Raw genomic sequence first — 25,815 nt, 5'->3', positions numbered from 1 at the left:
TTTAGAAGTTAGCATGAACTCATGCAATTTCTAGTTCAAATCGAATTTCCACTAGGACCTAGGGGTGATAATGGAGGTTGTAAGTATTGTTAGGCCTTTGACCTAAGAGTTTGCCCAAGGGGGCTACCAAACCTTCGATGAAAGGCTAAAGATTATAGGGCAAAGGATGGGTAATTCTACCCACATACCAACCTTTGTAGTCTTGGGGCCTATATATTTCTTCCACTAAGCATTTGTGCAGGCCAAGAGAAGGGGCATTTTGTCTTTCGCCTAGATTGTTTTCCTTGGAGCTTCCTTTAGGAGTTCTTCAATTCCCTTCTATAGAAGACCCTACCTAGTTAGCACTCCATTCTCATCCATACTACGACATCCATTGGTATTGGTTCTTCAAGTTGTGGAGGTTGGCCATTGTGCTCATTGTGATGTGCTACAACTTGGCAAAGTTTTTCACACTATATTCCTCAGGATGACCCCATAAGATGCCCACAATCTATTTGGAGGGTTAGGTCTCAAGGTGGATACACCCCTTCTTGGCTTAGTACAAGGCGGAGAAAGAGCCAAACTCTAGCAACATACCTAACTTCGTTGCATGCAAGAGACCACTTTCGCTAGTCTAACAAAGGTCATGAAGTTGATGGTGTCTTTACTCCCACATTTGAGGAACCCATGCTCCTCAAGTTTGATGCACAGAAGTGGGGATAATATGAAACTCAAGACCCTACTGGTCACCATGCAGCCAACCAATTCAACCATATACCCGTAAGCTGTGAAAGTCTTGTGCTAGCGGCTCTCTCTCTCTCTCTCTCTCGTCGTGCTAGCTATTATTTTGCTCGCGGGAGGCCATGGTATCTTTGTGTGCGTCTGCTTTCCCACTCCTTCAAGCCTTCGAGGTCAGTTTGTAACTTTGTCGTCTTCTCTTGTGATGTTTCTCCTCTTATACAAGCGTTTCTGTTGCAAACGTTGCTGGTTTAATCTTTCAAGCTCGTCATCTCAAAGTCTGAACAAGTAAGCGAGGCACATGATTACCCTCGTTTGCGTGCTGGCTGATGATACACCACGTAGGACTTGGAGGTGAACCGGCGAGATGGATTCTTTGTCAATCTTACGGATCACCTTCCAATCACTGAAAAGGCCGTTTCAATCTTGCGCTCTTTTCTGCACGCGAAGATGGTATCTACGAGTCCCTTTTATCTTAAACAGCTGTTCCAAGCTCAACCGACTTTTCTGACATGTATCTATTGGAAGAATTATCAGAACGTGGGATTCCAGAATTGCTGTAATGGAATCACTTTCATAGAGGTACACCTTTCTGCGCAATATCGACATCTATTCTTGAAGTTTCATATATTGACACATGTTGTAGGCCTGCTCAGGGAGCATATATTGCCTTGAAGTGGTCCAAGGATGAGCACAAAGTCTTAAGCATGGATCTCCTTTCTGGCATGCTGGAAGCTTTTATATGCATTGTGAGTTCTAAGTTGCAAAAGATTTTGGAAATTCCGAGTTCCAGACCTTTTGCTGCAAATTCAATCATCTGTCTGTTTAAGTTGAGTTAGCTGTTCCTGGAAATACATTTCGAGCAAGAAGGATTTTTTAATTATCACTAACCTTCTAATGTGTTTCAGGCCAGACGGTCAGCTAGAAGTCTGACACAGAACTCTTGCAACAATGATGGACGTTGGATATGTCAAAACAGTTAATGTTTTGTTTCTTTTCCTAACTAAATCTTACTATTATTGACAAGAACTAGGTCTTAATTTATAGGTGCTCACGTTTTCACAGTGGTGCCATATGATACGACTATTTTGGACAGATATTCGTGTTTGCATTTTTTACCTTTCCCATTGTATCTGCATTACGGAAGGGAATCTGCAGGGAGCACTGGACAAAGCAACTCAGGGCTCCAAAGGTGCTTCAAATATCGATAGTGCCAGATGGCTAGGTACTTAAAAAGTCTGGTTTAGTTATCGTATTCAATTTGAAAAGGCCAATGATGCTTCATAGTTTAAGCTGTGTCGTTCCTCGTGAAGATCTGAAGACGGCAGTGATATCACTTCTCTACAAAATATTGCGAGTAATAGCAACAGATTGTGATGCTTATCAAACAGACGTGAAGATAGCTGGGTCATTGATAAGAACAGCAGCAACTGCATGTGTAATTCATCAGAAGTGGGTGTGTGCAAAGCAGTATTACCATGACAGAACATTTGATTGGATCATTCAATTTTTTTTGCTGGAACCTGCTTCAGTGAATCTGTGTAGGGATCAAACTAGCAGAGTACATCCAAATCAGGACTGTAACATGCCTATCCTTATGTGTTGTTGCCAGGGCAAGAGAGCTGCATTATCAAAAGCTTCCTTACAAAACCTGAAGAAGGCACTTATAGGCATCTTTAGTGAGCCGTTTCTTCACCCTCTCAGCTTTGCACCAGATGCTGCCCAACAAACATTTTCTTTATTAGTTAGCATGTGTGCTGATCATGTACATCTTACTGGATTTTTGGTAAGTGAATGTCTGAAATTGTCCAAAAGTTAACTGAAACAACTTAACAAGATTCCTAGCATTCATTTGTGGCTGTATGGCCTCATTAGTTATTTTGATATGGGATTGTTCTGTAGGTTGATTTGATTGCAGATTTGATGTGTTGCAACCAATCAGTGGGCATAACTTTCCTGGTACGAAACTACATGCATTTTCTCATGAGCTAGAGATGCTTCATACCTCTCAGTCAGAACATGTCATGCTGCAATCCTTAAATGTTGTTTGTTTTTCAAAAAAAGCTCATATTTTCTTAGTACCTGTTGTTTATGTCTGTATGCCCAACAACTCCAAGTCAAACGGTCAGTTATTTAAAGTGATTCCTTCACATTTTTCATTGTTTGTTTTCTCTTTGGGTCAAGTCACGACTTGTAGCTCATATCAGTGAAAATCTCAATGCTGATGTGTTGGGAAAGAGAGCACATTTATTTGATGAAGTGGGTAAGGTTTTGAAATAGTGACATACTTAGCAAAAGCTTTTACAACATAAATGCAGCTTTTCAATTTAAGTGAGATGCCACATGTTAGTGCAGAGTTATTGATGTCAATTTTAGCAGACTTTGCCATAAGAAAGAATGCTATTCTGATTGCAGGACTCTATCTTGGTAAGTGGTGACCATTTTGGTTATATCATTTCTTCTAGTAATCCTAAAGATATGATACTTGATCTTCTAATCAGTAACTGATGGTTTGGTGCAGGGAAGTTGCTTCAAATTTTACAAAGTGATCGCTCTGCACTTCGGAAATGTTTCATTGACCTCATTGGAGCTTGCTTCTCAGAGTTCCAAGCTTTTTCTTCAGATGATCAGGAGGCTCTGGTTTCTCTGGTTTCTCTCCTCCTTTGTGATCGGGATGCAACCTGCAGAACAAAGGCCTTGTCATACGTTAGCACAGTTGCCAAAGGCTTGAACTCAACAAGTACAAAAGCTTATGATCAATTGTTGCGTCTTGTATCAAAAAGAGTAGTGGACAAAAGCAAAATTGTCAGACTAAAGGCTCTCCAAATTTTAGGAGTATTTCTTTCAAATGTGCCTGCTTCAGCTAGTCCACAGGGTCAGCTACCCCCAACATTGCCAAGTGACATAGAGCTAGAATTAGTTTTAACACTGTCGAAGCTAATGCTGATCTCCCCAGAGTCACCATATTTTTGTAAGGAAACTATTGAAACTGCTGGAAATGTGCTTTCTTCAGCTTGTCTGAGGGGAGATGCTATTTTTGACTCTTTCAATATGCTCCTTACCTCAGCACATAGTTCTCTGTGCTTCCCAACTATCTCAAGGGTCATACATTCTCATCTCCATAACTGTGAAAGCTGGATTAATTTTCTGGAAAGCAGGTCAGAGGAGTCTGTGAGCCAGCTTCAGAAATTTTTGTTGTCAAGTATCAATGAACAAGGGCCTTTAGCTGTCAAGCTCCATGACATGACGGAACAAGCATTTTCAGAAATTGCAAGTCAAGAAAGAAGTGACTCAAGTCTTTTGGGCTCCCTGAGGCTGATTACTTTGTTTGCATCGCTCAATATTTTTGAAGTCTCTAACCTGCATGAGAAAATAAGGGTTCTTCTTGAGCTTCTCAGAAGAAAAATCAAAGAGCTTTGCATGTCTATGGCTCAAGAAAAGCTTCCCTTGAAGTGCATCCTTAACTGGATCTTGAAGGTTACTTACTCAGAGCTTCAGTTTTTCATGCCATCGAGGCTCTTGGTTCCACTGTTTTACCTAACTTCCATGTTTTTGATACTTGTCACAGACTCTTGCTGTCATTGTAAAAGACAAGGAGAAATCTCTGACAAAGCAGATGAGAATTTTTCTTCAAGACAACTTTTTGGCTCTGTACTCAGAAGGAATTCCTGGCTGTGCCGATTGCATTTATGCTGTGAAAAATCCTCATGGTCTGACTAAGGATGTCTTGGTAAAATTTGAGGACAACCTTCATATTTTGGACAGCCCCCAACCTTTAAAGCTTCTTCGAGGATACATCACGTTTATTGGTGATCTGTCCAGGAGTTTTGGTTTTGCTTGCGAAGCCTTTGTTAAGAGATTACGAGAGGCACAAAAACATGCTTCTGGATCCAAACATACTGGTAGAGTTCCTCCTGATTTTGATTACCTACAGGAAGAAGAGAAAAAGGTGCAAGAAGAAGGTTTGCATTATAATCTGTAAGGTTCTTCATGTTTGTTATAACCTTTAAATGCTTCGTCCAAACAAAGCTCTTAGCATTGTAGCTTACATATTGAAAAAATGTGTGAGTATTCTACCATTAACATATATGATTATACCAAGCTCACCTTCTGTTCATATGTAAATATACTTAGCTGTTCTGCCAGTCTGCACTAGAATGTTCAATGGATTGAATGAGGCATTCTAGTAAGTAATGGCCATAGCCTGGATGCATTGATCATGATGTTCTGTGACGTTTTAAACACACAATTACTAATTGTTTGTACTAATTTTATCATCTGTATCATTCTCTCTCAAGCTTTGTGCCTTTCCATTTTCTCTGGCACATTGCAAGAAATTCTTCTATACGTGTAATAATTCTGTTTTTTTCATCTCGGGTTGATCTTCGCCACCCTGTAGCTAACAGCATTTGCATGGCCTTATGATTTCATGCATGTGTATTAATTCTGTTTTTCCATCTATGGTTAATCATCATATTTCTGTGTTCTTAAACAGCATTTTCTTGGCCTTGTGAACAGATGCGGTTCTTAGGTTTGGTGCCATGGTATTGGATGTCAACTCTGTACCTGGATGCTATGTTCCTTTTCTGGAAAAGGTGGCTTCATGTGATACTCTACCATCATGTCTGAGGATCTCAGCAATTGCAAGTCTTGGACACTATATGCTAGCAAGCAGTACTGTTGCAGAAAAATACAAGAGTACAATTGAGGTATTGCTTCAGGATCAGGAAACAGCTGTTAAAATTTCTTCCTTGTACTTGGCCGGAAAGCTAGTTTTGGCATTTCCAAATGATTATTTATCAGTCTTTAGCCTGATTTTGCCATTGCTGAAGGACGAAAGCACTAAGGATGCAGCATTTGGTGTGTATGCCAACCTTGTGTTGGAGAAGAAATTCAAACTGGAGGTGCTCTTAGGACCTGTTTGTGATGGTTTATGTGATGGTAATGAAAGAATTAGAAGGGTTGCAACATGTCTGCTGAAAAGGCTTGTCCAAGATGCTGGCAGGTCCAAGCACAAACTTGTGATTAGTCTTTGGAATCATTGCACAAATGCTGAGGCCCTGGTGCAGATTCTTGTGCAACATGTTCTGGATGCCACTGACTGCCAAAGTGATGAGCTAGCGTTTTCAGTTCTACAAATCTTGGCACTTGGGCACAGCAGTGCAGCATGTCTTGCCAGTTTCTTGCACCCTTCTTACAGAGTTCTTCGGACCTTGCAATCCTACTTGAACTGTGCCCCACCCAAAATTAATTTGAGGGAGATGGGAGAAGCTACTGAACACTTGGCTCAGTTTGTAAGGAACTGTAAAAGACACAAGGCTACTCCAGCTGAGAAAGAACTGGTAGAAAGGCTTTTGGAACAATTGCAGACAGTTAATAGGGGAACCAGGAAGAGGAAAAACCAAGGATTATCCTTGAAACCTGAAAGGTTCCATGGTTCTTTAGAGGAGTATGAGAAGGCAATACAGAGCTTCAAGCACTATGATATCTCAAGTAGCCTTTGGGACCTATTAACCCATGATGTGTAGGGGCCTGAGCAATTGCGTTTGCTTATTGGAGGGAATATGGGTCTGTTGTGAAAATGCTATCGGTGACTCACGCAGAGTCTTGTTTTCAAGTTGTGATCGCTTGTTTGTTTGGTTTTTTGCCTGCCTCCGGATTCTGGAAGCCAGAGTGAAGAGGTTGGGCGGACAATTTTTCTCAGCTCATAAGATAGACAATTGGTTGAAAGCAATGAAAGATTATTTTAAGAATATGCCTCATGCATTCTTTCGCATCATTTTCCCTTGTGCATAAGATATTGTATGCAGGAATATCTCCTCCTCCTCCTCCTCCTCCTCCTCTGACGACGATGATGTTTAGAGAGGATTATCTGCTCCCCTAGACCAACCATTGCACTGAAGTATTCCTAGTATTGCAATTCATTTAACTTCTGCTCTCTTGGCCTTGTCCCCGCCCGCCTTCATAAGACTCAAACGACAAGAGCATGCGCTGAAGTTTGTCATGAGCCATAGCTCCACTGTTGACGCACGCACCTTCCTACACTAGTTACGCCCCGGCCATCCGCGACGGTCTTTTCGACTTGCACGATTCGTCGTACGGTAGTTCATAGCGTGTGGTTGGGGTCACGGAAACTTCGGCTCTATTCAAAGCGGAACTTCAGGGAGTTCGCCAAGTGGCAAGCACCCCTCAAAATAGAGCCACTTGTGAATTCGCCACACTTGCCATTGCTTGGCAAAAGATGATTCACAGCGTTGCACTTTCTCACACCTATGTAAACGACTCTACCTAGCTGCGTCATTCTCTCTCCTGCGTGATGGTCCCACCAGACTCTGGACTTGCGTGGGTATAGAACAAATCACTATACTAGAAACTACTTGGAACTCACACGAATAGATTGCTTGGATTAAAGACCAAAATGGTTGTAACTAACTCTGTGAAAGCTTCATGAAAATAGAAGAGAAAAAAAGTATAGTTTCATAAAGTGATGTTTTAAATCCTTCTAGATCTTCCTTGAAGAAAAAAGTCTATTTCTAGTAGATTCATGTCTTGTTCTCTATGAACTTAAGTCTAGTTAGTAGTGTTTGTATATCGAAGAGAGACATTCTCCTTGACACTAGACTTTGCACATAGGAATGGATAGGCTAAGGTAAAACCCCCTTGTATGATAGTGAGTTTGATCTTGTGACAGGTATGCTTGATGCATAGCTTAACAAACTAGAGTAGCTTGTCTCTATTGTTACCTTCTTATAAATTTTTTTAGAAAGGCTTGGTTCAAACAAACTTATACTCAATCATTTTAGTATTATATTTGAAGTAGTTGGTCGAAGCATATCATTTGCATGCTTATCATCTTAAGTATTTTCAATTTAAAAAGTTGTTTTTAAAACTATTTCTTGATATTCTTTCTATTGCCTACTCTTTTTGAATATCTAAGGCAAGATCTATGAAGACCTTGGTTTGAGTGACCTTTATGCATTATCATGGTATCATAACTATAAGCTTACTTGGAACAAGTATGGCAGATTGAAATTATAACCTACACAGTTGACTTAGGAATATGTAAGGTAGCACAAGTGTGCAATAGCTATTTTATTATGGAATGGAGTTGCAAACAATATACATAGATAGGGGTATAAGGGTTATAAAAATACCCACAATCACATCTTGAGTACATAACTTGCTATATGGTGTTTTAACATAGTGAACCACCTGAGAATTATAACCAATGGAGGTAGGTGTTATGGGAGCACTAGATTGTGCTCGAGAGACTAGATTAGATGCAAGATTTGTTACAATAAGTTTGCTTATAAGATAATCCCACATAGGGGCACAAGGTACAATCATAACTTAACAAGATATATAAAATCCCACAACTCGGGACCATAGGTATAGACAATACGACTTAATAGGATATGAAGGATTCCACAACCCTAGATTGTAGGTATGGATATAAGATATCAGAATTATAAAATTTCCCTCGATGAGGATGAACAAGATACAAGAGAGTACTAGACAAGATCTTGTACTACGATATTACAAGGTGACAAGACAACAGGAGTATAATGAAAGACAAGAAAAACTAGATACCATTAGACAAGAATTTCGATTGGAATTTGAAGTTACTTACTCGAAGATCTTGACTCCTTGAGCTCCTTCTAGAAGGTTCTATGATGACATGGCAAGGGTGGGTTCTCATGGTTGGCTCGAGGATGTCCTATTAAGGGTCCATTTGAATGGGGTGTAAATTCATATGGCATGAGCAAGAATTAATTCGTACACTGGATCATGGCATGTCCGTGACATCACCCCCCTCTAGCGATGAGTTCGACGAAGAGCAACATGGTGGTTTGGTCCAAGTTTTAGTGGATTCCTCTTGTGAAAATCTTTAACTTTGAGAGGTGCTCTTTGGAGATATTCTGCAGGTTCCCAAGTGCGATCATTGATCTCATATCCTTTCCAATGAAAAATGTATTCCAATTGACTTCGGAAGATCCTCAAGTCTAAGACATGCTCAACCTCAAATTCTTCATGATCTTCAATCTAGACAGGTGGTAGAGGATTATATCTCTCCCCCCTTGGTGAGCTATGGTATAGCTTGAGCAAGGAAACATGGAAGACTAGGTGGATCTTCATGGTGCTAGAGAGTTGGAGTCAGCAAAACTGAATTGATCTGGGCTACGATAGTGAAGGCCTCGAATCTCTAGTGATCTAGCTTGGTGGAGGGCCTTGTTGTTTGGAGATTATGCATGAGTAACCATACTTTATCACTGGCTTTGTATGTTGGATGTTGGAGTCGATGCTGGTCCGCATATTGCTTGTACTAATTTTGAGCCTTTTCGATTTGTTGCTTGATTTCTTGGTGTATATCTGCTAGGTGTTGAGCTTTATTTCGAGGAGCAAGGTTTTTTACTTGATTGGAGAGATATACATCCATCCTTGGATATTGGCCATAGTTTGCAAAGCTAGGAGTTTGCTTGGTAGATGTATGGATACTATTATTATAAGCAAACTTCGCAAATGACCAATCATTCTGATGGTAGTTGATGGTGCGGCGGAGATATTGTTCTAAGACTTGATTTACCCATTCTGTTTAACCATCAGCCTGTGGATAACTTAATTTGGACTCCAAGGAGGTTGTAAAGGCTCTTCCAAAAACTAGATATGAATTGGGGACCTTGATCTCACTGATGATATCATTTGGGAGTCCATGTAATTTGAAAATATATATGAGGAAGAGTCTAGCGGTAACTACACCAGAGATGGTCTTGGTGGTAGATATGAAATGTGCCATTGTTGTGAACCTATCTACCACAACAAGAATAGAGTCATATGTATTTGATTTAGAAAGATCTGTTTGAAATCCATGGAAAAGAAGACCAGGGTCACGCTGGAATGGCCAGGGGTTGCAGGAGACCATGTGGTTTGTGACAAGGTACTTTGACCCTATTGCAGGTATCACATGATTTTATATATTTCTTAACTTCTTTCCATATCTGGGGTCACCAAAAATCTCTTGAAATAAGCTATAAGGTCCTATTAAATCCAAAGTTTCCTATTGTTGGGGTATCATGGCGTTGTTGGAGTATCTAGAGTCTCAGCTTTCCCAGAGGGATGTAAAATAGATCCTTATAGTATAACAATCCATTAGTTTCTTGAAACTCACAAACTTCATTTCCTTTTCCCTCTTGATTTTTTCTCTTGACATTGTTGGACAAATCATCATGTGAATGAAGGTAGGGCCGTCTTGATAACAATTAGAGATGGCTGCTAGCTAGAGGTGCTTTGGCTTGAGTAGTATTGCTTGTTGTTGATCAAAAGCTACTTCTCCCTTCTTAAATGCTAGGCAAGATCTTCTTGATAAAGCATCTGATTGGCATTGTTGGTATCATGGGTTATCAGGTGATGAAAAAGTCAAACATAGATAAGAAGTTACTCTAGCGGTTGATTGAGGATGTGGGTTGTCATAAAGTATTCTAGAGATTTGTGATCTGTGCAGTGACGATAACTTTATGGGACACACCCTCTAGATGACGATGCCAAGTATTAAAGACATCTACAATGGCAAGGAGTTCTTTGTCATGGATCTCATAGTTTATCTCTAGAGGGGAGAACTTCCTTGAGTGGAATGCCATTGGATGCCTATGACCATCATCTCCATGCTGGGACAAGATGGCTCCTACGTCATAATCTGATGCATTGGTCTCCAATAAAAATGGCTTGGTAGGATTTGAGTAGACTAGGATTGGCAGTAGTGAAAGCAATCTTTACGGTCTGGAAGGCCTTCTCGGCTTTTGGGATCCATGAGAACTTTGCGTTTCCTGTGAGTCTCATGAGTGGTGTGACTATCTTTGAGTAATCCTTCATAAATATCCTATAGAAGTTGGCAAAGCCAAGGAAACATTGGACATCATGGACACTTGTGGGTGTCTACCAGTCAAGACTAGTCTCGATCCTCTTGGGATCCATGAAGATTCCTCTCTAGGAGACATTATACCTCAAGAATTTCACTTTTGTGTGCATATAGTCCTTTTTCTCTGAGCTTTTCCAAAACTAATTTTACATGATGCTCATACACCTTTAAATCTTTTGAGAATATCAAGATACCATCCAAGTATATCACCATAAAATCATTTAGGTGTTCTCAGAAGATATCATTCATCATATGTTGAAACACTGTAGGAGCATTGCTGAGACCGAATGACATAACAACATACTCAAAGTGACCATACCTTATGCGAAAGGCTATCTTCCATTCCTGTCATTCTCTGATTTGTATAAGATTGTAAGCCCCTTCTAGATCAATCTTTGTGAAGATCTTGGCTTTTCCAAGGCATTTCAAGAGCTCTGGTATCAACGGCAAAGGATATCGATTCTTGACTGTATCTTGTTGAGTCCTCAATAATCCACACACATTATTCAAAGTGATCCATCTTTCTTCTTGATCCCATGAGGCATATTCCACGATGGATTTCGTGATTTTATTTATTTGTCGGGGCTCATACACATGGTGGATTCCTTATGCGAGAAGTTGACGGGGACGCATGTCCTTTTCGGGTGTCAAATTAATTTAATGTGCACGAGGGTGATTCCATAACAGGTGATTTCATAAAATACATAATAAATTAATGGACGTTTACGAGTTTAGAGTGCGAACTCGAATTAAATTAAGGTCAAGACAGAGTTCCAACCTATTTAATTATTTTGTAGATGAAGACTACTAGTTATTCACTTTTATTGGATTTTATTTAATTATTTTCTAACAATTGTGAATGCTTCAATTGTTTGTATAGAGCAGGCGGCGATGGCATTGGGTAGCACCGAGTGATAGAGTGAATCCAAATGCTTAGAAGAATTATTATTTTTGATGGGTGCGCACCTTATCACTAAAGGCGTGGTGCCAATATTTATTTAAGTGCGCTTATTTATTAAAGTGCTTGACAAAATATTTATTATCTTGTATGTGCAAAGGCATTTGGTTAAATATTTAATTATTTGATATTTGTATTTGGGCACAGCCCGACGTTTGGACGCCCAAATGCCTTACTCTATATTTGGGCAAACGCATATGCAAAAGCAAAAGCATGCTATTTGTAAAGTGGGCTATTTTTGAGCTCTTAAAGATAAATAAATCTATAAATACATGCTTTGTGAAGCGCTCACATAAGGCATGGGGGGAGATTGCATCCAATTTGTCTTTTTGTCTCATGTTATACAAATTTCCTTTTGCTTTTATGAAAGTTTGTAGAGTTCTTTATTCTTGGGGACCTTTTGACATTTGCTACGCACACATACAACATCGGATCTGCACACCAGTGGTATTAGAGCGAAGCTGAGATCAAGAGCTTCCAATCACTTACCATCTCACGCGAAGGCAAAGATCCTAGAATGAACGGGCTCTACAGGCTATCTCGCGAAGAACTGACAACACATGTGTGTTCCTGGTGGTGAAGAATCCCATGCTGTACCCTCTGATTACGAAGGACCTCTCACAGGGAGGCAGAAGACCACTTGGAAAGTCTCCTCTTTAAGTCATTTTTCTCAGAGAGAAAGCAATTGGCACTAATAAGAATTGTTAAGATTTATGAGAGCTTAAACTTTAACTCCACAAACTTGAGAAATTGTGGCGGAAGCATGTACTCACGGCCGTCGATTCAATCAAGGATATGCCATCGTCTTGCGCGCTGATTCCACGAGTTGCTTAAGCTTTTATTAAAAAATACTTAAGCTACTAAGCTTAATCTAAAGCTTAAAGTTTCAATTATCAATCTCTTCCATGGTAGGTGTTCAGATTGTGGTAATCCCCAATCGATTTTGAAGCTTCAGTAAGCCCCTATTCCCACCTGTAACTTGGTTGAACAGATTTACAGCAAGTAGGCTGTCACAAGCAGTTTATGTGGAAGACTTTTGCTTGGAAGAAGATCGTTTTCAATTGCTGTACCCGAGAAAAGCAAGATTGTAAAAGCAAAAGCCATTTAAAAAAAAAGCACGTATTGTAAACCCAAATTTGAGCTATGCTCATCCTTCTAACGAGATTTTGAGTGTGTGAGGTTGTTTGAGATTTTTGTAGGATGTCGGAACATAACATGGATGATTTTATGGGCAAAGGCAATTTGCCAAAGCCGACTATGGAGCAAAAGTTGGATCTAATCATGATGCAACTTCAAGAAGAGCGAAGGGCATGTTAAAACTTGCAAGCACAATTGACTACACTTCAACAATCCAATGTCGATCAAGATGGAGCGCAACCTAAAGATGTCATTTGACGTAATATTGATGTGACGCTCGATGCACAAGCTCTTAGGAAAGAGGCCAAGATAAGTAAGAGAAATTTTAAATTTTGCACTTTTAATGGGCAACGTGATGGAAAAATTGCTCTTGCTTTCATTAGTTAGTTTGATGACTATTTTCATGAAGAGAAATATGATGAAAAAGATAAACTTAAATGCATCACTAACCATCTAGTAGACAAAGTATCATTATGGTGGACTATTATCCGCAAGAGTGTTGATTGCTCCTCTACTTCGGACCGGGGGTATGATGCAAGGAGGCATATTCTATGGTGTATTCCGCGATTTTATTTATTTGCAGGGGCTCATACACAAGGTGGATTCCTTGTGCGAGAAGTTGATGGGGACACCTGTCCTTTTCAGGCATCAAATTAATTTAATGTGCACGTGGGTGATTCCATAGTGGGTGATTCTGTAAAATACATATTAAATCAATGGATGTTTACGATTTTAGAGTGTGCACTCAAATTAAATTAAGGTTAGGACAGAGTTGCAACCTATTTGATTATTTTGTAGATGAAAACTGCTAGGTATTCACTTTTGTTGGGTTTTATTTAATTATTTTCTAAAAATTATGAATGATTTAGTTGATGTGTAGAGTAGGCGACGATGGCATTGGGTAGCACCGGGCAATAGCCTGAATCCAAATGCCTAGAAGAATTACTATTTTTGATAGGTGCGTGCCTTATTACTAAAGGCGTAGCACCAATATTTATTTAAGCATGCTTATTTATTAAAGTACTTGACAAAACATTTATTAACTTGTATGCGCAAATACGCTCGGTTAAATATTTCATTATTTGATATTTGTATTTGGGCACAGCTCGACTTTTGGACGCCCAAACGCCTTACTCTATATTTGGGCAAACGCATATACAAAAGCAAAAGCATGCTATTTTTAAAGTGGGCTATTTTTGAGCTCTTGAAGATAAATAAATCTATAAATATATTCCTTGTGAAGTGCTCACACAAGGCATGGCGAGAGATTGCACCCAATTTGTCTTTTTGTCTCATGTCATACAAATTCCCTTTTACTTTTATGAAGGTTTGTAGAGTTCTTTGTTCTTGGGGACCTTTCGACATTCGCTATGCATGCATACAACATTGGATCTGCGCACCAATGGTATTAGAGTGAAGCTAAGATCAAGAGCTTCCAATCACTTACCATCTCACGTGAAGGCGAAACTCCTAGAACGAACGGGCTCTACAGGCTGTCTCGCGACGAACTAACAACACAGGCGTGTTCCTGGCAGTAAAGAACCCCCTACTATACCCTTTGATCACGAAGGATCTCTCTTAGGGAGGCAGAGAACCACTTGGGAAGTTTCATCTTCAAGTCGTTTTTTCTCAGAGAGAAAGCACTTGGCACTAATAAGAATTGTTAAGCTTTATCAGAGCTTAAACTTTAACTCCACAAACTTGATGAATTGTGACGGAAGCATGTACTCACGGCCGTTGATTGAATTAAGGACATGCCACCATCCTGTGTGTTGATTCCATGAGTTGCTTAAGCTTTTATTAAAAAATATTTAAGCTATTAAGCTTAATCTAAGGCTTAAAGTTTCAATTATCAATCTCTTCCATAGCAGGTGTTCACACTGTGGTATTCCTGAACCGGTTTTGAAGCTTCAATAAGCTCCTATTTCCACCTGCAACTTGACTAAACAGATTTACAGCAAGTAGGCTGTCACACACAGTCTATGCGGAAGACTTTTTCTTGGAAGAAGATCACTTTCAATAGCCGTACCCTCGAAAAGCAATATCGTAAAAGCAAAAGCCATTTTAAAAAAAAAGTAAGCATTGTGGACCCAAATTTGAGCTACGCTCATCCTTCTAATGAGATTTTGAGTGTGTGAAGTTATTTGAGATTTTTGTAGGATGTCGGAACATAGCATGGATGATTTTATGGGCGAAGGTGATTTGTTAGAGCCGACTATGGAGCAGAAATTGGATCTAATTAGATGCAGCTTCAAGAAGAGTGAAGGGTACGTCAAAACTTGCAAGCACAATTGGCTACACTTCAGCAATCCAATGTCGATCAAGACGGAGCGCAACCTGAAGATGTCATTCGACATACTATTGATGCAACGCTCGATGCACAGGCTCTTAGGAAAGAGGCCAAGATAAATAAGAGAAATTTTAAATTTCACACTTTTAATGGGCAACATGATAGCAAAATTGCTCTTGCTTTCATTAGTCAGTTTGATGACTATTTTTATGAAGAGAAATATGCTGAAAAAGATAAACTTAAAAGGGTCACTAACCATCTAGCAGACAGAGTATCATTATGGTGGACTGTTATCCGCAAGAGTGTTGATTGCCCCTCTACTTGGGACTGGGGGTATGATGCCAGGAGGCATATTCCACGGTGTATTCCATGATTTTATTTATTTGTCGTGGCTCATACACAAGGTGGATTCCTTGTGTGAGAAGTTGACGGGGACACTTGTCCTTTTCAAGCATCAAATTAATTTAATGTGCACGTGGGTGATTCCATAGTGGGTGATTCTGTAAAGTACATATTAAATTAATGGACGTTTACGAGTTTAGAGTGTGCACTCAAATTAAATTAAGGTTAGGACAAAGTTGCAACCTATTTGATTATTTTGTAGATGAAAACTGCTAGGTATTCACTTTTGTTGGATTTTATTCAATTATTTTCTAACAATTGTGAATGCTTCAGTTGATGTGTAGAGCAGACGGCGATGGCATTGGGTAGTACCGGGCGATAGTGTGAATCCAAATGCCTAGAAGAATTACTATTTTTTATGGGTGTGCACCTTATCACTAAAGGCACAACGCCAATATTTATTTAAGCATGCTTATTTATTAAAGTGCTTGACAAAACATTTATTATCTTGTATGCGCAAAGGCACTTGGTTAAATATTTCATTATTTGATATTTGTATTTTGGCATAGCCTGACTTTTGGATGCCCAAACGCCTTACTCTATATTTGGGCAAACGCATATGCAAAAGCAAAAGCATGCTATTTGTAAAGTGGGCTATTTTTTAGCTCTTAAAGATAAATAAATCTATAAATACATACCTTGTTAAACACTCACACAAGGCATGGGGAGAGATTGCACCCAATTTGTCTTTTTGTCTCATGTCATGCAAATTCCCTTTTGCTTTTATGAAGGTTTGTAGAGTTCTTTGTTCTTGGGGACCTTCCGGCATTCGCTACGCATGTATAAAACATTCGATCTGTGTACCACTTCTTCACAAACAGAATTAGGGCTCCGATAGTAGGAGACTTTGAGTGCCTAATGAACCTCGTGGCTAAGTTCTCATCAATGTTCTTGCTTAGTTCAACTAGTTCATTAGAGAATAACCTGCAAATGGGTCTAAAAGGTGGTTGGGCCGCCTTGTGGAGTTCTATAGCACAATTATATGGTCTGTGTTTGGGCAAGAGATCTACATTCTTTTTTTCAAAGACATCTTGAAATTCTTGATACTAGCTTGGTAGCTTGATTGACCCATCCTTACTAGATTCTTGAGATGGTATACGATATATCATGTAGGTCAGTTCCTACCTTGTTGTGTGCATAAAGGCTTTGGCTCCTCGATATATTGACTTTCCTTGATTTTCATGACATGTAATCTTTTGCTTAACCCAATCAATTTATGGGTTGTGTTTCTTTAGCCAAGGCATCCCAATGATAATTGGATTTGTGGGATTGGATATGACTTAAAGCATACACGAGATTTGTGATCGCCAAGGGTTACCACAAGTGGTCAGGTTTTCTTGGTAATATCTCCAGATGCTAGAGGTCTTCTATCCACAACTTCAGCTATGTTGCACGATTCGCTCTTCATCTTTGCTTTTCTCATGGGCTGGAATTTGGTATTATCTATTTGTATTAGTTTTCGGGCTTGGTTTCTTCTTTGATTGGGTCTCTGATTGGGGCTAGGCTCCATTTGCGAGGCCTTAATTCTCACTTTTCTTGCTTCCTCTTGAACAATCTGTTATTATAGTGGATGGCTTGGATGATATAATTGTTGTGTATTTTTGCCTCAAGCATAGTGAGCATGAGATCCTTGATGTCACCTCGAATACCCCATCCGAATTGGCTTATAAAATACTCATCATGCCAAAGTGAGGTCACAAATTAATTGCCTAAATCAATGTTTGCATCTCCAAATGTGAAAGTGAGCTTGCAAAGAAATGCCTCATAGTTATGTACTAGCATATTCTTTTTCAAGATTGGGGTGAACCATGATAAAACTTGACCACAAAGCAAAGTCCCAATGAATCCCCCTTGACAGCATCATTTGGATATCTATCTGGTTGCATATGAATACAGAGCTTTACTTGTTGTAGGAATCCCCGAACTTCGAATGATCACCATTGAACTTCTCTAGCATGCTGATCTTGGGTTCTCTTGTTGGGGGTTGATAAACACACGGAATCATCTGATCACTTTCTCTACTGTTCTGGAAGTCTCCAATCTAGTCTTGCATCTCTTGAAGCCCAAGGCCTAGATGCATAGGGTGTTCTATTTGAAGTTGCACTTTGTCGTACTTTCAAGTCTTGAATTTATTGTTGGATGTTTTGGAAGGGAGGCCATGATGCTTTCAAGGGTTGCCTCCACGATGCTCTGTAGGGCTAGAAATTAGTCTTGCCAAACTATTATGGGAGCACTAGACTATTCTCGAGAGACTAGTCTAGATGCAAGATTTGTTAACAAGATACAAAAAATCCCACAACTCGAGATCGTAGGTATAGACAACAGGACTCAATAGGATATGAAGGATCCCACAACTTGGGACTATATGTATGGATACAAAATATCATAATTACAAGATATCCCTCGATGGGGATGAATAAGATACAAGACAGTACTAGACAAGATCTCATACTATGAGATTACAAGGTGACAAGACAATAGGAGTATAATGGAGGACAAGACAAGACTAGACAAGAACTAGAACTAGAACTCCAAGTTACTTACTTGGAGGTGTCAACTCCTTGAGCTCCCAAGATTGGCATTGGCAAGACTAAGGAGCTATATGGCAAGCCCCTCCCTTTATAGGTGTTGGAGGGCAGCTAAAGATCTCCTAGAATGCTCCATGATGATATCATTGATGATGTAGGTGATGATATGGCATATCTCCTAGAAGGTTCCATGATGGCATGGCAAGGGTGGGTTCACATGGTTGGCTCGAGGATGTCCTATTAAGGGTGCGTTCACATGGGATGTGGATTCATATAGCATGAGCAAGAATTAATCCATACACTTGATCATGGCATGTCTGTGACAATAGGGTGTTTTAAGTCCCATGTTTGAGTAATATATATTTTTAACATCAGTGAAGAGTCAACATGAATGTTTGATGTATGCCAAATATAAGTGTTCTTTATAGCCACATTCATTTAGTTGTTGATACGATCTTTGATAGAGTGAATGACTATACTCGATACAATGTTTGCAAATTGTCCTCGATTTCAAGTGTTGTTAGAATAGGTTAAATCAACTCTATTGGCACATTTTTTATGTTTGCGTTGAGGGTTTTAGTCGATCCTTTTCCTTTTCACATACCATATATCCCTTTTTGGCTTAATTATGTTTAGGAGTGTTGGAGATAAAGGTGCCTGTGCCTACGCCACCTTGTATTTACTACACACACCATGACCTCACATTTATATACTGCAGGTTACGGGTACCTATCATTGTTGCTTTATTATTTATTATTTATTTTTTCAATGACTATTGAATAAGGGAAGGTGATCACACATTGTGACTGTTGGAGTTTCCACATATGGTGTCTCTCTCTTGCTCTCTTGCTTCATCTGCTATAGCTCTTACTTTGCTCTTGCTTCCACTAAGGATCTACCTTTCAACTGGTATCAAAGTGGGCATTCAAGAAGCTTGTTCATCCTTTGTTTCGGCCCACATTTGAAGTTTCAGATCAAGGTTTCATTGTAGCCATTGTTTCTTCCTCTCAAGGTATGCATTGAATCTTTGCTTCTCTCGGCTTGTTCCACCTTGCTCCCAACTTGTCAAAGAGCTTCCAAGGCTTAGCTAAGCCCATTTAGTGCTTATTGAGGTGAAAAATAGTCATTTTTTCCATTTTTAAGTGGATATAAAGCATGCTATAGAAGTCATGGATAACTATGATAGCTTAACATCACTTACATATTATTGCCATAACTTTTGCATATGATATCGAATTCAACTGTTCTATAGATGTAAACAATATTGGTGGCTTAACTATAGTTTCAATAGAGTTACCAAAAGTAATAAGAAAGACCCCAATATGCAATCTTTCCCTTCTTCTGTGCTACTTGATAAGTGCATTTATAGTACCTTGGACATGTCACCATTTAATTTTAAGCCTTGTTTTAGTAGATTGATGTTCCAATAGATAATCCGGTTTCTCTTGCAAAACAGAATTCGCAGCCTATAAAAATATCTCAAAATTTTGGGTTTCAACAAGAGCCTCCTCTTGCTCTACAATATCCAACTGCTCAAATCTACTTTCAAAGTCTTGAAGCAATTCTGTGGCTATGAGTCCTTTATTTGAGTTTATGATCCGCTCTTTAAATGTTCTACATGTAACCAAATTGGCATCTTCTATGTAAAATTTATATCTGAATGCTTTCTTAAACACATACCAATCAGTACCCTATGTATATAATTGTGTAATCAATGCTTTTCATTCCTATATGATGAGTTGTACAAAATATTGGCTCCATGCAATTTGAGATACTCCATAGAATTCCATCTTCAATACATACAAGTATAGATATGTAGATACATTTTGAGCATGAAATAATTTCATCTCTAGCTCTATAACCTACAAAGCTTTTACCATGGTTGACTCTGATTTTGCAAATGCATACACCGTTTGTTGTTGTTGCTATTGTTCTTATGCCTACAAAATCATATTTGTATTTTCCATCAACTATTGAATAGCATGACTTGAACCCAATCCTGCTCTATCTCCCATCTTGCACCCTATTGATGGCTTTTGCATTAGGTGTCGAGAGATAAAGAGAAGAAATCCAGAACCATGGGGGTTTCTAAAATATGGTTGCAGAAAGTAAGGTTTAAAGAGAAGAAGATGAGAGAAAGGGGAAACAAATCACAACTAAAACGAAACACATGCCAAGCCTTTGTATTATTGCCAAGTACAATAGTACTTAATCAATTCAGCCCTTGTTGGGACAATTGATCAACTCAAAACCAATTGCCAATATATACCCTGATCCTGAATATAACATATTGGTATCTTGTAATTCATGAACCTATAAGGTAGGGAAAAGCATCACATCTCAATGAAAATACTTAAAATTTGATAGGCAAGACCAATCCCATCATCATAAGCACTATCAATTGATAGACATGCTCCAAAATCTTTCCAAACTATGTCCTTGACAAGTGCAAAGCATTCCCTTAATCAGTAGAAGCAATACCAATCATTAGAAGCGATTGATGATGGAGGAAATCTTGTATGGACCTATTTTTTATGATCCAATCTTGTTTTTCCCTATTTGTTATAGTAGTAATAAAATATTCTAAAATTGCTTCAAACCCTCTCAAGATTGAATCTTTTATAGGTACAAAGCAACTCACCTTGATGGTGCAGCCCTCTTTTCCTTTACTTTATCTTCAATATGCATGCAAGATCCTTCCCAAAACAAGCTACGATTGGAGCAGCCCTCCACTTGGCAAAAATGTGTTGTTTTTCTCATTTTCCTATCTACATTTTTCCCTTCCTCTTTTACTCCCACTTAGCCCCCTAAGCCCCCCTATAAACCATACATTATGTCCCATGCATCCTTGATTTACTAAGTCTTCCTCCTAATGGCTTGACCTCATAGATGACTTCCAAACACTAAAGACTATTTATAAACTGTCAGTGTACTAAATAAATTCTCCCATAAGCCATTCTCCTCATATCTTATAGCCAAAGAATAAAACTCCATAAGGTATTGGTAACCATTCTCTTTTAAATCTTAGATCAAACTTCTCATGACAATGTCTATGCATGAGGTGCCTCACATGGTGGTCAAGTTGTGTACTATGCCTAGGCTATTGCAAAGTGCATTAAGAATATGTTGATGTAAGTGATGTGTTGCAATTTACTGAGATGCCCTACATGCCTACTTAGTGAGGGAATCACTTGGCCCTAGTTGTGATTGGGAATGTCCCTAGGCAAGGTGGGTGGATCTATGAATTGTCTACTTTGGTGGTGCCTATGTGTGCAACTATCCATGTTTTGTTGGTTGGTGTGTAAGATGATCCTTGCAACTTTGAAGTAGCTTGAAGTTCTCACCCTCAATACTCTAGATTTGTGGCCTTGTATTATAAACCTCAAATACACAATGAAGGTCTAAATTCCCATCCTTGAGTGCTAGAAGAGACTTAAGGAAAAGTGTCATTGTCTAATTGACTTTATGGCCTTATCGAAGCCAATTAAGTTAAGGATATTTGTTAGAAGCATCAACTCTAGAAAGTGCTCATGTCATAATCAATTGGAGACAAGGTTGAATACGAGAGTAAACTTAGGTACCTCATAAGCCACTAGGACAAAGGCTTGGGTAACATTTCAAGGTCGTCATGATGTAATTTTCTTAGTAACCTTGTGAGACTCTTGTAAGGTGATGCTCTACTTTTAAGTATAATTGGATCTTTAATAAATCCAAGCTTCAATTGGAGTGGCCTAAGGGTTTAGATGGCTGATGAGAGGGTCTCAAAACCCCTCCTGGGAGTGCTATTTGCAATTCTCCTAGAGTTATTTGCAATTTTTTAAGACTAAGGCTTCTTTTCCCTTCTGTATAAATGCTACTATTTGATGCTTCTTAGACTCAAGATATTTATGGTCTTCCTCTAGGCTCAATTGGTCCTTCCTCACAATAGAAGTATGGCAAATGTTAAGAGGGTTCTGTGACACCTACACAAGTCAAAGGTATCTGATTTCCAAGGGTGAGAAAACAAGAACACCAATGCTTAACCTAACACTTTACTATGTCTAATTGGGTCTATCATAGTAAGAAAGTGTGTACATCTCATGTGCAGTGTAGGGCTCTTTTAGGAGATCCAAGCAAATTGATAACAACCCCTTTTGGTCCTTGACTTATTGATGCTTCAATCACACTCCTCTCAAGAGCAAGATAGAACCAACAAACTCATTGTATTGACACCTAGGATACCAGAAGGATCGATAAGAGAGAGTCCATATCCAGGTCTCATAATTTTGTGTGGTCCCTAGGCACTATCCCTAAAGCGCAATGCATAAGAATGTGGTAGTTTAGTATATGCAAGTTGGATTCTTGTGACCGGTGTTACTAAGATGAATTGGGCTATATTGGGATAGCTAGGTGTTATGTGACTAATGTGGAGAGCCTAGTGTTAAGATGAAAGGTAGTGTTGCAACACTAATACCTATGTGAGAAAGTGACTATATGGTAGATTTAAGACTATGTATCAAAGTGTGTCATGTACTAGGTTGTATTTTGTTTTGAGAATCATGTAGTGGAGGATAGTGTGATGGATGGAAGTTTGTGATGAAGGTTTTGTGATAGACAATTATGTGATGAACAATTATGTGACAAACAACTCAATGTGCCTATAATGATCAATTGACATCAAGTGCTTTAAGAGTTAAGACTGAAAACATGCGATGACAAGTTGAGCCCTTATGATGATCAATTTAGGTTGTGTGACAAGGGATTCAGGATTAGTACATGTGATAATAATTTTGAGTGCATGTAATGAGCTACTCATGTGATGGTGGGAGAGTTCCTAATGTGATGAGGAATCCATGTGCCAAACTATCTATGTGACAAAGACTTCATGTGGGGAAGAGTTGATGTGTTGAAGAAGGTGATGATGTGTTGAAGGGTTTATGTGATGAGGGACTGAACTAAAATACAAGAATATACTAAATTAGAAACAAAGAACTTGGGATATCAAATCCATATACCAAACATGGGAGTATGTACAATCCACATAAGATGTGGGCAACTAGCAAAGTACTACCCATCTCCCTCTCTCCAATAAGATGCAATGTACAAAATATTATACAATGCATGAGGAGATAGAACACATGTATAGGATAGTAATGGAGCTAATGTGGAATCAAGTTTGCCAGCAAAAGATGAGGCTAGAAATACAAGTTTTCTAGGCTACAAATGGTCTACTCAACATGAGAAAATGCGCTTAATGTTGCCACTAAGTGCCCACTCAGTTGCCCGATTAAATGGTCATATAACCATGAGGCATACAATGCTTCAAGGTTGTATGCTTCCAATGGCTCTGAAAGGGGGGTTAAATAATAGGACACTTAGCCAGAATCCTGCCAGATCACTCCTTCATCTCCCACTTTCGGAGTGCTATTCATCGCCTAAAAACAACGATCACACGTCGCACGATTTTGCTAATCACTCTTTTTACATAAAATCCTCTCAAATTGGCTAAAAGCTACATGCTTTCTTTTACATGTCATCCTAATCTAGAAGTTATCTATAGTTTTGTAGATTTTTTTTACAAGAGATAATATCTAGAATATTAAAATTGACTAAAATCTAATATTTTTGAACCAAAGACACTAACAGTAATGTCTAAAATGGCATTGGGTCTCTATATCTAAAAGGAAGCCACACTTTAGATTTTTTTACACGATGTGCGCGTAGCGGCATGACATCCACCCCCTCCTAACCTGCACATTCTCTGGCATGTGCCAAAGTCTTATGGATTTGCAGTGTCTGAAGAAGTATCTTCTACCATGTCAATGTCTTCATCTTCTGCCTCTTCTTCTTCCTCTATGTCTTCATGCTCTTGAATTATATTCAAGTCTTCTAGCTCATATGTTGAACTTTCTCTTCATTCAAAGAGCTTGATTCTTTTTCCAGCTATGGGTATCTTCATGCTTGTTCCATCCAATTCAGCCAATGAATATGTGGCATTGTCATGAACAACCTTTACCACATATGGGCCAAACCAACGCTTCACCATCTTCCTAGAAGCACTATATTGATTGTCTAAGCTACTGTCATAGACAAGCACCTAGTCATTTTCTTGAATTGCTCTTCAAATCTTCTTTTGTTCTTTAGTCTTGCTGTCTTTAGCTTCTCAATAGCTGCTTGAACATCTTCAAGCCTTCTTTCTAGCTGCCATATGCGAAGTCAGCAACTCTTCTCTATTGATGCCTCCCTTCCAAGGTAGAAGATTCCATGTGAGAATAGATTTTTCAATTGGTATAATTGGTTGTTGTCCATGCATAAGTTTAGCTGGCATATAGCCAGTCAACTGAACTGTGAGTAGTCCGGTCAGCCCATAATGCAAAATGTAGCATTTTAGGCCATTCTTTGATCTTTCCTCTACAAGACTTTGCTAGAGATTTGAGAATAGGTTGATGACCTCTCTCACTCTTTCCATTTCCTTCAGGGTTGTAAGCTGATGTTAAAGCCAACTTAATAACCAATTGAGCAAAGAATTTGCATTCCTCATTAGCAACCAACTCTCCTCTATCTACAGTTACTTTACCCACACAACCATATCTACAAAACACCTTCAAGAAAAAAATGACAAATAGCTTGAGTGGATTTGGTTGTTAAGGCTTTGCCTTCAACTTGATTGGTTAGATCCTCTCTTGCAAGCACTAAATACCGCATATTCCATATTCCTGTAGATAGGCATGGTTACAAGATCAATAACCCATCTATAATGTATAGACAATGGATAAGTCAGTTGTTACCCATCTCGATGCTTAACCATAGAATACATTTGACACACATAACAGGTTTCAACAAAATGTGCTATGTCCTGATACATGTTTTGCCACCAATATTTCTCTTTGACTTTACTAAAGGTTCCCCATATGCCTCTATGGCCAGCCCACAGGCTTTCATGAAATTCCTTCATTACCTATTGTTGCAATCTTTTGTTACCTAAAACTCGGAAAGGTGCTCCTTTCTTCTTCTTTGCGTGCTTCCATAGATGTCATTCTTTAAGAAAAAAGCCATAAGCTTTCCTCTTGATATGCTTAAACTCCTCATTAGTCCAAGTCTCTTTCTTCTTCATTGTGCTCAAATATTGGCCGATCTTCAGCCAATCTTCTTCATAATCTTCTTCAAGGAAATGAACTAGAACTTGAGCAATGCAATGAGCATGCTAGCTTCTAGTTGACCATCCTCTTGTTTTCAGCTTTGAACTAGTATATGTAGTAACTGAAAAGGTATTTTCAACAGGCATGGAATGAAATTCAGCAAGTATAGATTCTTCATCTTCATCTTCTTCCATCAACACTTCTTCATTGTCATATCTTGCACGTGATAGCATGTCAGCAACTAGATTCGCCTTTTCTACAATATGCTTTAATTCGGGGTTGAGAGATTTAATATATGCAATCCATCTTAGCATAGCAATGTTAGGTGTAGAGCAGTTGGCAATCGTGCCTAAGAGTGGAAGCCAATTAGTTTCTACCACTACGGAAGCACCTATAAAGTATTCACGATCACACTTTAATGATGTTACAACTCCCCACAATTCACTCTTTACTTGTGCATACCTTCTTTCACGTTCATTGAGAACTTTTGCTCCAAAACGAATTGCATACATGTTACCTTCAAGATCCTCTTGGCCAATAGCCCATCCTATCCCAATGGGAGTTGTATCCATAGTAAGGATGATGGGTTGACCATTTGAATAATCAATCGTTTTGAGAGTGGGGGTTGAAATTAACAGTTTCTTTAATTTACGCATAGTGAGAGTATGCTCATTACCCCAAGAGAATCTTTGGCCTTTTCTTAATAATTGATAAAGATTTTCGGCTACATGAGCAAAATGTGGTATCCATAT

General features: G+C 39.0%; 1 protein-coding gene across 6 annotated transcripts; it reads left to right on the top strand.

Moving 5' to 3' along the window:
* Window positions 1-736: 736 nt before the first annotated feature.
* LOC148029963 (uncharacterized) lies at window positions 737-6,455 on the top strand. Of its 6 annotated transcripts, XM_087686248.1 has the most exons (13): window positions 737-890; window positions 1,063-1,299; window positions 1,374-1,466; window positions 1,626-1,695; window positions 1,814-1,942; window positions 2,031-2,173; window positions 2,330-2,503; window positions 2,620-2,676; window positions 2,902-2,980; window positions 3,073-3,144; window positions 3,239-4,194; window positions 4,286-4,679; window positions 5,236-6,455. In XM_087686248.1, the coding sequence occupies exons 1-13, from the start codon at window positions 843-845 to the stop codon at window positions 6,243-6,245; spliced, it is 3,462 nt and encodes a 1,153-aa protein (XP_087542374.1). In that variant the 5' UTR covers window positions 737-842; the 3' UTR covers window positions 6,246-6,455. The 6 variants fall into 6 exon arrangements, with proteins under 6 accessions (XP_087542374.1, XP_087542373.1, XP_087542369.1 ...); XM_087686247.1 differs by lacking the exons at window positions 737-890; window positions 2,902-2,980 and having other exon boundaries at window positions 901-1,170; window positions 1,255-1,466; window positions 1,783-1,942; window positions 3,036-3,144; window positions 4,286-4,619; XM_087686243.1 differs by lacking the exons at window positions 737-890; window positions 2,902-2,980 and having other exon boundaries at window positions 901-1,170; window positions 1,255-1,466; window positions 1,783-1,942; window positions 3,036-3,144.
* The last annotated feature ends 19,360 nt before the right edge of the window (window positions 6,456-25,815 follow it).

Source organism: Lygodium microphyllum, chromosome 10, assembly GCF_053477565.2.
Source record: "Lygodium microphyllum isolate KBCC chromosome 10, Lygodium_microphyllum_v1.1.10, whole genome shotgun sequence".
In the NCBI taxonomy this organism is placed as follows: Eukaryota; Viridiplantae; Streptophyta; class Polypodiopsida; order Schizaeales; family Lygodiaceae; genus Lygodium; species Lygodium microphyllum.
The sequence above is the reverse complement of the archived record's forward strand: the minus strand, read 5'-3'. Positions and strand labels throughout refer to the sequence as shown.